This window comes from Erythranthe guttata, chromosome 3, assembly GCF_056151865.1.
Source record: "Erythranthe guttata isolate IM_541 chromosome 3, IM_541, whole genome shotgun sequence".
Classification (NCBI taxonomy): Eukaryota; Viridiplantae; Streptophyta; class Magnoliopsida; order Lamiales; family Phrymaceae; genus Erythranthe; species Erythranthe guttata.
The window spans coordinates 11,942,729-11,955,194 of NC_142535.1; the positions used below are offsets into that span (position 1 = coordinate 11,942,729).

The following is a 12,466-nucleotide window of genomic DNA, read 5'->3' on the forward strand; positions in this document are numbered from 1 at the left end:
AATAATGCACTAATTATTACCTATAAGTAGTTAAATTTGATATTATTACATATGTTTCACATGCCATATATGAATTGACTAACTCAAGATACTTGAATAAACATGTCCTACTGAATTGAGTGGTCTCTAGCTCCATGTTTTTTAATTATTACTATTTTATAATTCATATCTTCATTTAGCAGTATTCATTTCGATCTTGAAAATAGTTAATTCACTTTATTTTATATACTATTGGATAATAAAATATTTTTCATCAATAAACCTTCCTACATTAGAATCTCTAATATTTTAACATGCATTGCTAACGTAAATATAATTTCTTTAAGAAAATTAGTGTCGTAAATTTAAAGAAATATTATTCTTTTTTTTTAATATAAAATATATTATTCTGACACTTGCATCCCTAAAGAAAATTGGAAAAAAATAAATAAAAAGGATAATAGGTAAGATTAAATAAATATTCAAATTTCAAGTGTCGATATTTTGATTAGGGAGACCATAACACAAGTAACACGGGAATAAGAAACTGAATAGTTTCAAAAAATACTTATGTTGAAAAACTCATTAAAATGAAAATTGGTTCAACTATCACATTAAAACCAGAGAAAAATTAATGTGAGCATGTATAAACTAATATATAAAAATTTATTTTAGTTGTTTTGTTCTATTTTTTATATTCTTATTCATTTCAATTTTTAAATAACTATATTTCACCATACATAATCAGAACATTAATTTTTATACTTAATAGATTTTACTTATAATTTTAATCATTTTTAAATATTATAGCTAACTTTAATTTTTTAATTTTAAATTTATATAATAATTAAAATTACACATTTTTCACGTGCAACGCACGTGTTGCTTGCTAGTAAATAAAAAAGAAAACGAAACCCCGACTAAGTTAAAGTACAATTACCGTTGGTCATGTCCCATATGGCACCATCAATCTCATTTTGTTAATATATATATATATATATATATATATATATATATATATATATATATATATATATATATATATATTGTAATCTAATAGGGTAAATGACAAATAGTTCTATGACAAGGACACTTAATTAAAAATTGGACATTAAACTTTTTGTCTTCTAAATAAATTCAGTTCATTTTAACTTATTTGTAAATAAGGAAAACCCTTTTATATATACCAAAATTAGTTTCAATTCATTGAAACCATAATTCAACTTCAGTTTCATGTTTTACACCCTAATTTAGCCAAATTGCACCAATTAACCAATTTTGACTAAAAACACTAATTTTGCATAATTATTGCATGTAAAATTGAAACAATACAACTTATAGATCCCTAAAGAGACCAACATATAGGACCAAAATTACAAATTTTCCTTATCTCAAATATCAAATAAGTATTTGATAACTCAATTTTAATATTGAGAAACTTTAAAGAATGAAATATGTATTAGTTTATTCTTCTTCTTTTTGATGATTATAAAAGAGAGATATACCCACATATATATACTATTCATTCTACTTTATGATATACATTTATATAGAAATAAACATAAGATATGGATCTGTGTTGCCAATCATTGCTGATTTGTTGGGGATCTTCTCACAGTCATGGATGATATGAATCCTTGATTGTCGTCACAATTAGTTCAGAATTATAGGAGAGATTACTTACCTTAACATCCCCCCTCAAGTTGGAGTGTGGATGAGGATGAACACCCTGTTAGAGTAGGTGACCAAGAGCCAACTAATTGTTGTGTTTTCTCACGCTACTCGTAAATAATCTATTTCGTATTAATGATAAATACCCCCTTTGGCATTCTATATCTTTGTCCCTTGCATAAGCATAGATATAGTCCTTACAGTTACTTAATTACTATAAGTAGATCTAGTAGAATCGTGACATTATTTAGTTAAGTATAGTAATTGTTAAACATGGTTCCTAGTTAACGGGTTACGCCACTAATGAGGATATCGGCCTTTCCCATTCGAGACTAGCACTTAGTGTATGTGTATTGCGTCTCATCAGTCAACGGTGTTGTGACATCGGCATACATAAGTGGGTGCTCATAAGTTGATGAGTTCACTGAACTCCCTCAATCTAGAGATATCTAAGTGGTTCCCAATAATCGAGTAGAGGTTTCTATGATATAGTTGTACACAATTATATCCTTAAGACCCAGACATCACCGTGACTTCACTAGAGAACCAGCTGCATCGTGACCTGTCCCTGAGTTCCACCGAGGACCGCCTCAAGGGCTAGTGTTCGTGCAGTCCGAAATCTAGTGAGAGGTCTGTGCATTGTAGTAGGAGATTCGATCGCTTGAGTAGTCAAAAATATCATGTGTGTTCTTGCGATTTATAATCCATGAAGTCTGTGGCCACAGCTGAAAGTGTCGTGATTAGAGAAATGTGTTTCTCTAAGTCAAACACGAACGGATTATATAATCAAGAACGTCCACACAGTTATTGAACTCCTAAAGAGGTCTCGGTGAACCAATGTCTCTAGTTCAATCGGGATATATGTATCGTAGGGATCGTACTGTACGTTAACTATATCACAAGGTTCTTGCAGGCACTTCATTTGTATCTAGGGAATCATGACGCGTAGTTGCTAGACGCCAATCTTGATTCGTTGGGTAGTTAAGTTGAAACTAGCTTCAACTTAATTATAACTCTAGGGAAGAGTTTAAACCACAATGGGTTGTGGGCCCACGGCTAGCTTACACCTGAACCATCGAGGGTCACACTGCTCGTGTACTTGAGATCCTTAATGCAACGATCTAAGATTAATTAGTTAATCTTAGTGTAATTGGAAGTCAATGTGATTGAGTCCAACGTTCGTAATTGTTCATTACGGATGAGAATAAGTAGAGGAAAAGAATCCAACGGAAATTTAGTGAACTTTCTATTTTGGGAAGTTTCCCAATTTGGCAAGTCCTAAATTAGGGTTTGAAAAGCCACACGTGGAGAGGTTGTTGGAACATACTAAGAGCACTTGGTTCGAAAACGGTGTTAGTAATGTGAGTGACGCTTGGAGTGACCCACAAAGGAGAACTTTGATTAATAATATGCTTTTTTCTGAGTCTGGTTCTCTGTTTATCAAATATGTGGATTGTTTGAATGAGATAAAAGATAAACAATTTATTTCAAATCTGTTGAACGAAGTAATCGACGAGGTTGGACATGAAAAGGTTGTTCAAGTTATTACTGATAATGCTATGAATTGTAAGGCCGCTTGAGAAATTATTGATGGCATGTTTCCTAATATTTGTTGGACTCCTTGTATTGTTCATACTCTCATCTTGCTTTGAAGAATATTTGTGCAGCTAAAAATGTGGAAGGCTCTGTTACACAGATACGTCAAATTGGAGAAGTGTCCACGTGGCAGACACGTTTCCAACACGAAACGAACAAATACGTGTATAGTACGCTTGTGGGGCGTGTCAGTAATATTTAAATAAATGGATACACGTATCCAAAATTGACATGCGTGTCAAAGAAAAAAAAAATAGCTGTCTTTACTTGAAAAGCCCAAAAGGTAAAACCTATTCTGCCTTCTTTATTTTTCGGTTGTACCCTACCGCCGTCATATTTATTTCTTGCCAGTTGCTAGCTACTCTCCAAAAAATTAATATAATAATATTAAATATTATTTTTCAATATATACAGGATTACAGGTTATACAACTATACACATATACTACACGATACACATCTGACTTTACTTTGAAGAAAACTAGAAAATAAATTTGGAAAAGAGTATAGAATGAACAATTGGGGAGCTTTTTGTTTGACATTCGCTAGCCACAAGGTTGGGCTTATTTTCTGGGTCACAACAATATTATATTATATTCCCTCATTTGTTTGTTTTTTTTTTTTTTTTTGCTTTTTTGTATTTAACTATGGCTCAGATTAGAAGTAGAGACGAAGAGAATAAAGTTGTGTGGAAATATGTCACTAAAATCGGAAAATTGGGGGGCGGTGGTGTTAATTGAAAATGGGTTGTAATTTATGTCATCAAGAAAAACCAGGAAGTACAAGGTTAGAGCTCACCTCTTAAACATTAAGAAGCAAGCGATTGCAGGTTGCACGAGTGTTGGCAAGGAAGATATTTCTGAAATGATGAAGATGGAAGAAGATGTAACACAAAAAAATATGAATTCACAACCTAAAAAAGTGTCTTTACCGAAAACTACGATGAATCCATTGTCTGGTGAAGCAGGAGGTTCAAATCTTTTGAATTTGAAGAAGAGACGAGTAGACGACTCACCAATTTCTAGAGCTTTAGATTTACAAACTAGAGATAAATTGGATGGAGAAATTGCTAGGATGTTTTATACTGCGGCATACCTTTAAATGTTGTTCATACTCCTTACTTTCTGAGCTCTTTTGTACTTGGTGCTAATAATTCATTGGGTGGTTATGTTCCTCCCAACTTTAATAAATTGAGAACCACATTGTTCCAGCAAGAAAAGGCACACGTGGAGAGGTTGTTGGAACCTATTAAGAGCACTTGGTTTGAAAATGGTGTTAGTATTGTGAGTGATGCTTGGAATGACCCACAGAGGAGACATTCGATTAATAATATATTTTTTTCTAAGTCTGGTCCTATGTTTGTCAAATATGTGGATTGTTTGGATAAGATAAATGATAAACAATTTATTGTAAATCTGTTGAGCGAAGTAATCGACGAGGTTGGACATGAAAAGGTTGTTCATGTTATTACTGATAATGCTAGGAATTGTAAGGCCGATGGATAAATTATTGAAGGCGTGTTTCCTAATACTTATTAGACTCCTTGTCTCAATCTTACTTTGAAGAATACTTGTGCAGCTAAAAATGCGGAAGGCTCTGTTATACAAATACGTCAAATTGAAAAAGTGTGCACGTGTCAGACACGTTTCCGACACGAAGCGCACAAATACGCGTATAGTATGCTTGTGGGGCGCGTCAGTAATTTTTAAATAGTTGGACACACTTACCCAAAATTGTCAAGCGTGTCAAAAAAGAAAAAACAAGTAACAACCTTTTCTTGAAAAGCCCAAAAGGCAAAACGTATTCTGCCTTTTTTTATTTTTCACATTTACCCTACTGCCCTAATATTTATTTCTTGCCAGTTGCCAGCTACTCTCCAAAAAACTAATATAATAATATTAAATATTAGTTTTCAATGTATACAAGATTACATGTTATTCAACTATACAAATATACTACACGATACACATCTGACTTTTCTTTGAAGAAAGGTAGAAAATAAGATTGAAAAAATGTATAGAATAAACAAGTGGGGAGCTTCCCGTTTGACCTTCGCCAGCCACGAGGTTGGACTTATTTTCAATGTCACAACAATATTATATTATATTCTCTCATTTGTTTGCATGTTTTTTTTTTCTTTTTTTGGTTTTTTGTATTTAACTATGGATCATATTAGAAGTAGATACGAAGAGAATAAAGTTGTGTGGAAATATGTCACTAAAATCTTAAAATTGGGGGATGATGGTGGTAATTGAAAATCGGTTGTAAAATCTGTCATGAAGAAAAACAAGGAAGTTACACCAGGGTTAGAGCTCACCTCTTAAACCACAAGAAGCCAGGAATTGCAGGTTACATGAGTGATGGCAAGGATGATATTTCTGAAATGATGAAGATGGAAGAAGATTTAACACAAAAAATTCTGAATTCACAACCTAAGAAAGTGTCTTTACCGAAAATTACGATGAATCCATTGTTTGGTGAAGCAGGATGTTCAAATCTTTTGAATTTGAAGATGAGATGAGTAGACGACTCACCAATTGCTAGAGCTTTTGATTTACAAACTAGAGATCAATTCGCTGCAGAAATTGCTAGGAAGTTTTATACTGGGGCATACCTTTTAATCTTGTTAATCTTGTTCATACTCCTTATTTTCTGAGCTCTTTTGAACTTGCTGCTAATCATTAATTGGGTGGTTATGTTCTTCCCAACTTCAATAAATTGAGAACCACATTGCTCCTGCAAGAAAAGGCACACGTGGAGAGGTTGTTGGAACATATTAAGAGCACTTGGTTCGAAAACGGTGTTAGTAATGTGAGTGACGCTTGGAGTGACCCACAAAGGAGAACTTTGATTAATAATATGCTTTTTTCTGAGTCTGGTTCTCTGTTTATCAAATCTGTGGATTATTTGAATGAGATAAAAGATAAACAATTTATTTCAAATCTGTTGAACGAAGTAATCGACGAGGTTGGACATGAAAAGGTTGTTCAAGTTATTACTGATAACGCTAGGAATTGTAAGGCCGCTTGAGAAATTATTGATGGCATGTTTCCTAATATTTGTTGGACTCCTTGTATTGTTCATACTCTCAATCTTGCTTTGAAGAATATTTGTGCAGTTAAAAATGTGGAAGGCTCTGTTACACAGATACGTCAAATTGGAGAAGTGTCCACGTGGCAGACACGTTTCCAACACGAAACGAACAAATACGCATATAGTACGCTTGTGGGGCGTGTCAGTAATTTTTAAATAAATGGCCACACGTATCCAAAATTGACATGCGTGTCAAAGAAAAAAAAATAGCTGCCTTTTCTTGAAAAGCCCAACAGGTAAAACCTATTATGCCTTCTTTATTTTTCGGCTGTACCCTTCCGCCGTCATATTTATTTCACTACAAGAAAATCTACCTTTAGCGACCAAATTCCTAGCGACAATAAGAGAATGGTCGCTTAATATATACTTTTAACAACCAATCATATTTTGGTTGCAAAATTTAAGTTATTACGACCAACCAATATTTGGCGGCTATAAATGGTCACTATATCATAGCAAGCCCCGGGCAATAGTACAGAGACCAAAGTTAAAGTCTTTAGCGACAATTTTATATGGTCAATATTGACAATTATTATCAGCGACCAATTTAATATTTAAATATTATAATTTTTTAAGATATCTTTAACCACAACTAATTTGGTTGCTGTAGTATACTCATAGCAACCGGTTTTTACATGGTTGCTAAAAAAATACATATAGAAACCAATTTTTACATAGTCGCTAAAAATTTACTTATAGCAACCACTTTGTACATGGTTGCAAAAAAAAAAAAATTTTAGCAACCACATTTTATATGGTTTCTAAAAGAATTTTATTGCGACCATTTTTGTTACATGGTTGCTAACAAATTATTTACATCAAAATAATATAATTAATATTAAAGGCAAAAAATAGCATACAAACGACTTAACCATTTCAACACTGAAATGACCCAAAAATGGCCTATTTGTTTTAAGTATTAATTTTAAAGAGATCCAAGTTTTTCTTAATGAATTAAATTATAGTGGATTATTTTTTATGCATTAACTTTATTATACATGCAAAGTTTTATTTCTAATAATGCATGCAATTTAAGGCCTCAACCACTGAGAATCTTATTCGCTCTGGGAAGGATAAATTCTAATGAAACCTTAGTTAGTGTGGTGACATTTGTTTCTTGCTTACAAGATCAGGTCAAATTCGTAGATCGGGAAGAAAAACTTTCGTCAAAACATAGTAGTTAACATATCTTGAATTTAAGTCAAATTCTCGTGCTGCTTCCTTTTTCTTCTTTTTCTTCTTTTTCCTGTTTCCAATTGTTGCAGTTTCAGGTTACGCACCATTAGTACCATTTGGAACAACATATTGTCGAGAACATTCCTTTTATTCCTTACTTTTTTGCTATTCATCAGCTACATCATTATCATTAGTCAAAAATGATTTTGTTAGTCCCATAATTGAAACAAAGGGAAAATTATTACACATGGAAACAGGGAAACTTGTACAATTTGTTGTTGGAGTAATCAATCCACCTGATCCTTTCTTTCGGTCCTTGGCATAGAATTCAATCTTGATTTTGCCTTTTATAGAGCCCATAATAGCCTTCTAAGTTCCCCAAATGTGCTTCAAGTTCTACAAAGTAACAACGACATCGTCATTAACGGAAAAAAGGTCAAAATAGGATACATGTAACCTTATACAACTCAATTACTAGCTGGAAGTAACTTAGCTCTGTTCTCCAAACCCGTTCAATTGTCACCATCTCCAAGAGCATTACATGGAATTGCAAGAGCAACTTTTGGAGCGAGGGATTGTGAAATTTTACCCTTGTGCTTAGTTGTTGCTTGACCAATTAAAATCTAGGAGTTGCATTGTGTCTTCAGTTCGCTGAACAGCCCTTCTCTGCACCAAGTATGTAAACAATACTTCCAACTTGCTTAGCCAGACTAATTAAGCTAATCAAACAGCCTTATATTCTAAAACATAAACAACTCGTGGAACTCATGATCACATGCTTAACTATATGAAACTTTTCACAAGATTTTGACATCTCTCACATTTGCAACATAGCACAAGTTTATTTATTTACGTATTCAAAACATTTGCCCTCAAACAACATGCTCCACATATTGATATGTATTTAAAGTGATTGATAATTTATCATGCTTATAACAAATGCTTAAATTGAATAACTCCAAATTATATTATATATAATAATTAATCTATAATTATAATTCAATAAGAAATCAAACTACACATTAAGTGTTCCTGACGAGTAAATCATTAAAAAGGAAATGAAAGAAACAACAAAATTCATATCCAAAGCAATGAAAATAACCCTATAAACAATAAAAGAAAATGAAAACTAGAATAAATCAAGGAATAAATGTCGCCCATAATCAAATGCTCGCATCATTTCTTTCTTTTAACAATGCCTCTGATCATCAATTGATATCCATCTCAATACACCTACTAGTTACGATCTACATAAGAAATAAGAGTTAAAATAAGTGTGGCTGTTAAAATTTAAAATAATAATTTTATAATAAATTAGAGCTAAGTACTATCTTACCATTTAGGAAGATTGATAATCTCAGATAAGCTTTTTCCAGTCAAATTCTCGACACATTTCACAAGTGCTTCTACTGTAGTCTTTTGAGTAGATAGTTCAACTTTAGTATTTGACAACTCAGCTTGTGTGCTCACTAACTCTTCTTCTAATCGTGCTCGACTACTAGATGATTCACAACTTGAAATAACATCACTACGTGATAATTTTCTATTAAGGCCTTTCCATTTGGCATAAGATGAATTTTCTCCCAGAACGGCGACACAAATTTGTTCTGTGCTCATGCGATCAATACCATCTGGCTAAGCTCTTTGTTCTTCTCTTAGCGCTTTCATTTTAGCCTTATCAAAATATGGGACATTATCATTATTGCATTTACAGAATTTACCAATTTTTAAAGTTTAGATAAAATAAACAGCAATATAAAGTAATAAATAAACTAAACTTACACTATTAGCCTCAACAGCTTCGTTGGCCCATCCATTTTTTCCATTGCGATATTCAGCTTCATACATATCGATATCGTCCAAACTCTGTTATGAAGAAAATTGTCAATTTATAACTATGATACTTATTTTCGGCTTAAAATGTAACATAACTAACATTTTCAAATTGATGTGCCGCACGAGATTTGGTTCCCAATTTATGATGATTGTTTAGTTTATCTCTGTTGTTGGATTGAGTCTCTGAAATTTTCTGCAAATGTTTAGAAAAAAAAAATAATGAGATAATATTTTATTATATGCACTAAAATGACATAAATTAATAACATATACCTTAAACTTTGCAGTCTCCCAAAAGTCACACAACCAAAGCCAATCATCAGGACGAGTGATGAGTTTGTCATAAACACGTTGTCTAGCTAGCGACACACCACCTTCTTTTTTCATTTTTGAATAGTAGTTATGAGCATTTGAACGGAAACAAGAGTATTGTTTAGCAAAAGACTTCCAAATACAGTGGACGACATGAGGCTCCTCCAATTCGTAAGTAAGCTTTTCCTTCGATGTTTAGAAATAAAAAATAAAAAAGAAAGAAATTTTATGAGATATTCTTGTAATATAAAATTTGGATTACGCAGAAAATATAATAAAAAAATCTATAAACATCACTTACAACCAACTTTCTGAAAAGGTCTTCTTTTTTCTCATTTGGAATCTTTTTCCAACCCTCAACTTGCATTGGAGTTTCAAGCCTAATCAAGACCCCAATCTCAGTTGCATGTTTTGAACTGTGCTCCCCAACAGGTCTATTGACTCCTTTTGGAATAACTATTTTAGGCTTTTGCCCGCATTTGCGAGTATACTTTCGTGTATTTAATCCTCTCGTAAGTCCGCGACCTTTTTTTTCATTCGCTAATCCTTAATGAACAAAAGTAAACAGAATATCATTACTTTTTAAGACACCTATTTATTAACAATGTATGCCATTGGTCCTAAATTAATAAAACAATATAATAAGCATATAATAAAAGTAAAAAAAGAAAATCAAAAATATATTTAATCAACAGCACCTCCAATATCATCTCTAGTCTCCTCACTTGAGGAATCGCTTGTATGCTGCACTCGAGGCTCTTCGTGAAGTCTTACTATAATAAATAATTATTTTTTTACTAAGATATAAGATGGTATATAAATTTAATTTGAAAGTTGGAATAATTTTTTGAGTTCAAACATTACTGGAAAAGAAAAAGAAATACCTTGATCTCTAGCATTATCATTTATTGTTGCTCCTCTAGTTGAAGAAGTTGAAATGTTTGAGTTGGCTGAGGACGAAGACACTCTCTTCTTTCTATTTGGAACTACAATATTCAAACAATAAGAGGTTAAGAAAATACTACTAGTATATATAACTAAAAGAAAATACTACTAGTATATATAACTAAAAGAAAATACTACTAGTATTACTATTTAAAACTTGAGGCAAAGAACGTTCAACCGCCATGTCACTAGTTTCAGCCAATGCTTTGGATAACTCCATGTTACGCTTCACGTTCTTGATGTTCTTAGTTGTCGCCATTGCTCTTGCAAACTCCATTTTACGTTTTAGATTGATACTCATGATGTAACTTGATATCTAGCAAAATAAAGAAAAATAAAATGTTCAAAATCAATTACATGTATTATAACAAAACTAGCAATAACCATCAGTAAACTCGAAATGCATAATTTATAGATCATATAAGAGACTTACAACTATTCAACCTATAAATAAATGAAGGCAGTGGACTGGTATATATGCATAAAAGATACATTCTACCATGTCTAAACAAAATCAGGGGCATCTACGAGACCAATAAATGTACAAAATCCAAGGCACATAAAGCGCATGAGCATAGACGCAAGGTACAAAGAGGAACAGATGGTAGTAATTGAATTCAATATCACCAACATAAAATAAGCACATGAATAACAACCTCAAAAACCAATGAAGAATCATAACATGGAGCAAATGAATACCATCAAATTCACCATAAAAAATCTATTATAAAATCCCATAAAAATCAAAAGCAATTATTACAACAAAAGGCATAACCAACCCAACTTTAACACATAAAGATCTTTGAATGTACAATTGGATTGTTCTAAGAAACAACAAACCAAAAAAAACCTACTGACATATTCAAACCAAATACCAAATATTCGTTATATTACACCAGCAGAGGCATCACTGCTTTGCTATCAACCTACCTCGCTGCCTTGAAATTCCACGGTAATAATGCTTCAATTCTTAGCCAAAAGTTACCCACCAACTGCTGACAAATCACATAAATATTAGCACATTAGCCTTATCAAAATACTTGACATGCATAATTAGTTATTCTAGTAGATAGAACCAAACAGATTAGTAGAATGTTTTCTCACCCTCCTTACCCTCCTAGGACAAGTAAAATTGGCCCTCCCAAAAACCACCCGTTTCGAAATCTGTATGTGGGTCTTTAAGTATAGATTAAGGATGTAGACACGATTTGATGGTGGATGAAGAGGGAATGTGGGTGTGACGCCGTGGAGAGATAACCAATTTTTGGCGGTAAACAATATAGTTATTTTTTTGGCGGTAAAAAAATAGAGCTAATTTTTGGAGGTAAAATAGGTCGAGCAAATTGATGGGTTTTTTAATTTCGACAAACTCCATTTTTGTTGATTCGACGCTGCTGCGTGTATGTGCGAAGAAAGAGTGCTCTGTTTTTTCAGAAATGTAAACAACAGAGAATGACAAAAGATGATTGAAACGGCGATTCAATTAATTAGGTTAAAATATTGGGGCTCACGAAAGCCACATATGTGAAGATTATTAACTCTGAATGTTGTTTTTTTTCCTTTTTTTTTTTTAATTTCCTTCCTTTCCTTTTTATGTTTAATTGGTTATGAATTATGATTATGATGAATGTCTTTAATTGTTTCTTTTAACATTGTGCCCACCGTAGATTATGTTTATTTGTTTATAATGCTTTTCTTAATGTTGACTTATCATTTAATTTATAAATTGATTATATTAATAAATATATAACTATTTATTTGAAATATGTACATATGTTTTCTATTAACATTAATTACACATATTATTACAATAGAATAGTTGAAAAATAATTAAGTATAATAATATGTTAAAAAAAATA

At 32.3% G+C, this 12,466-nt stretch overlaps 1 protein-coding gene across 4 annotated transcripts; it reads right to left on the reverse strand.

The window, feature by feature from the left end:
- Window positions 1–8,532: 8,532 nt before the first annotated feature.
- Window positions 8,533–12,039, reverse strand: LOC148771797 (uncharacterized). 4 transcript variants are annotated; one of them, XM_088816045.1, is made up of 11 exons: window positions 11,721–12,039; window positions 11,538–11,599; window positions 10,755–10,923; window positions 10,547–10,648; window positions 10,361–10,435; window positions 9,964–10,208; window positions 9,624–9,848; window positions 9,451–9,543; window positions 9,297–9,380; window positions 8,851–9,188; window positions 8,533–8,761 (listed from the first exon to the last, which is right to left on the reverse strand). In XM_088816045.1, the coding sequence occupies exons 3-10, from the start codon at window positions 10,906–10,908 to the stop codon at window positions 9,150–9,152; spliced, it is 1,017 nt and encodes a 338-aa protein (XP_088672171.1). In that variant the 5' UTR covers window positions 10,909–10,923; window positions 11,538–11,599; window positions 11,721–12,039; the 3' UTR covers window positions 8,533–8,761; window positions 8,851–9,149. The 4 variants fall into 4 exon arrangements, with proteins under 4 accessions (XP_088672171.1, XP_088672170.1, XP_088672168.1 ...); XM_088816044.1 differs by having other exon boundaries at window positions 11,538–11,602; XM_088816042.1 differs by having other exon boundaries at window positions 11,712–12,039.
- Window positions 12,040–12,466: the final 427 nt, after the last annotated feature.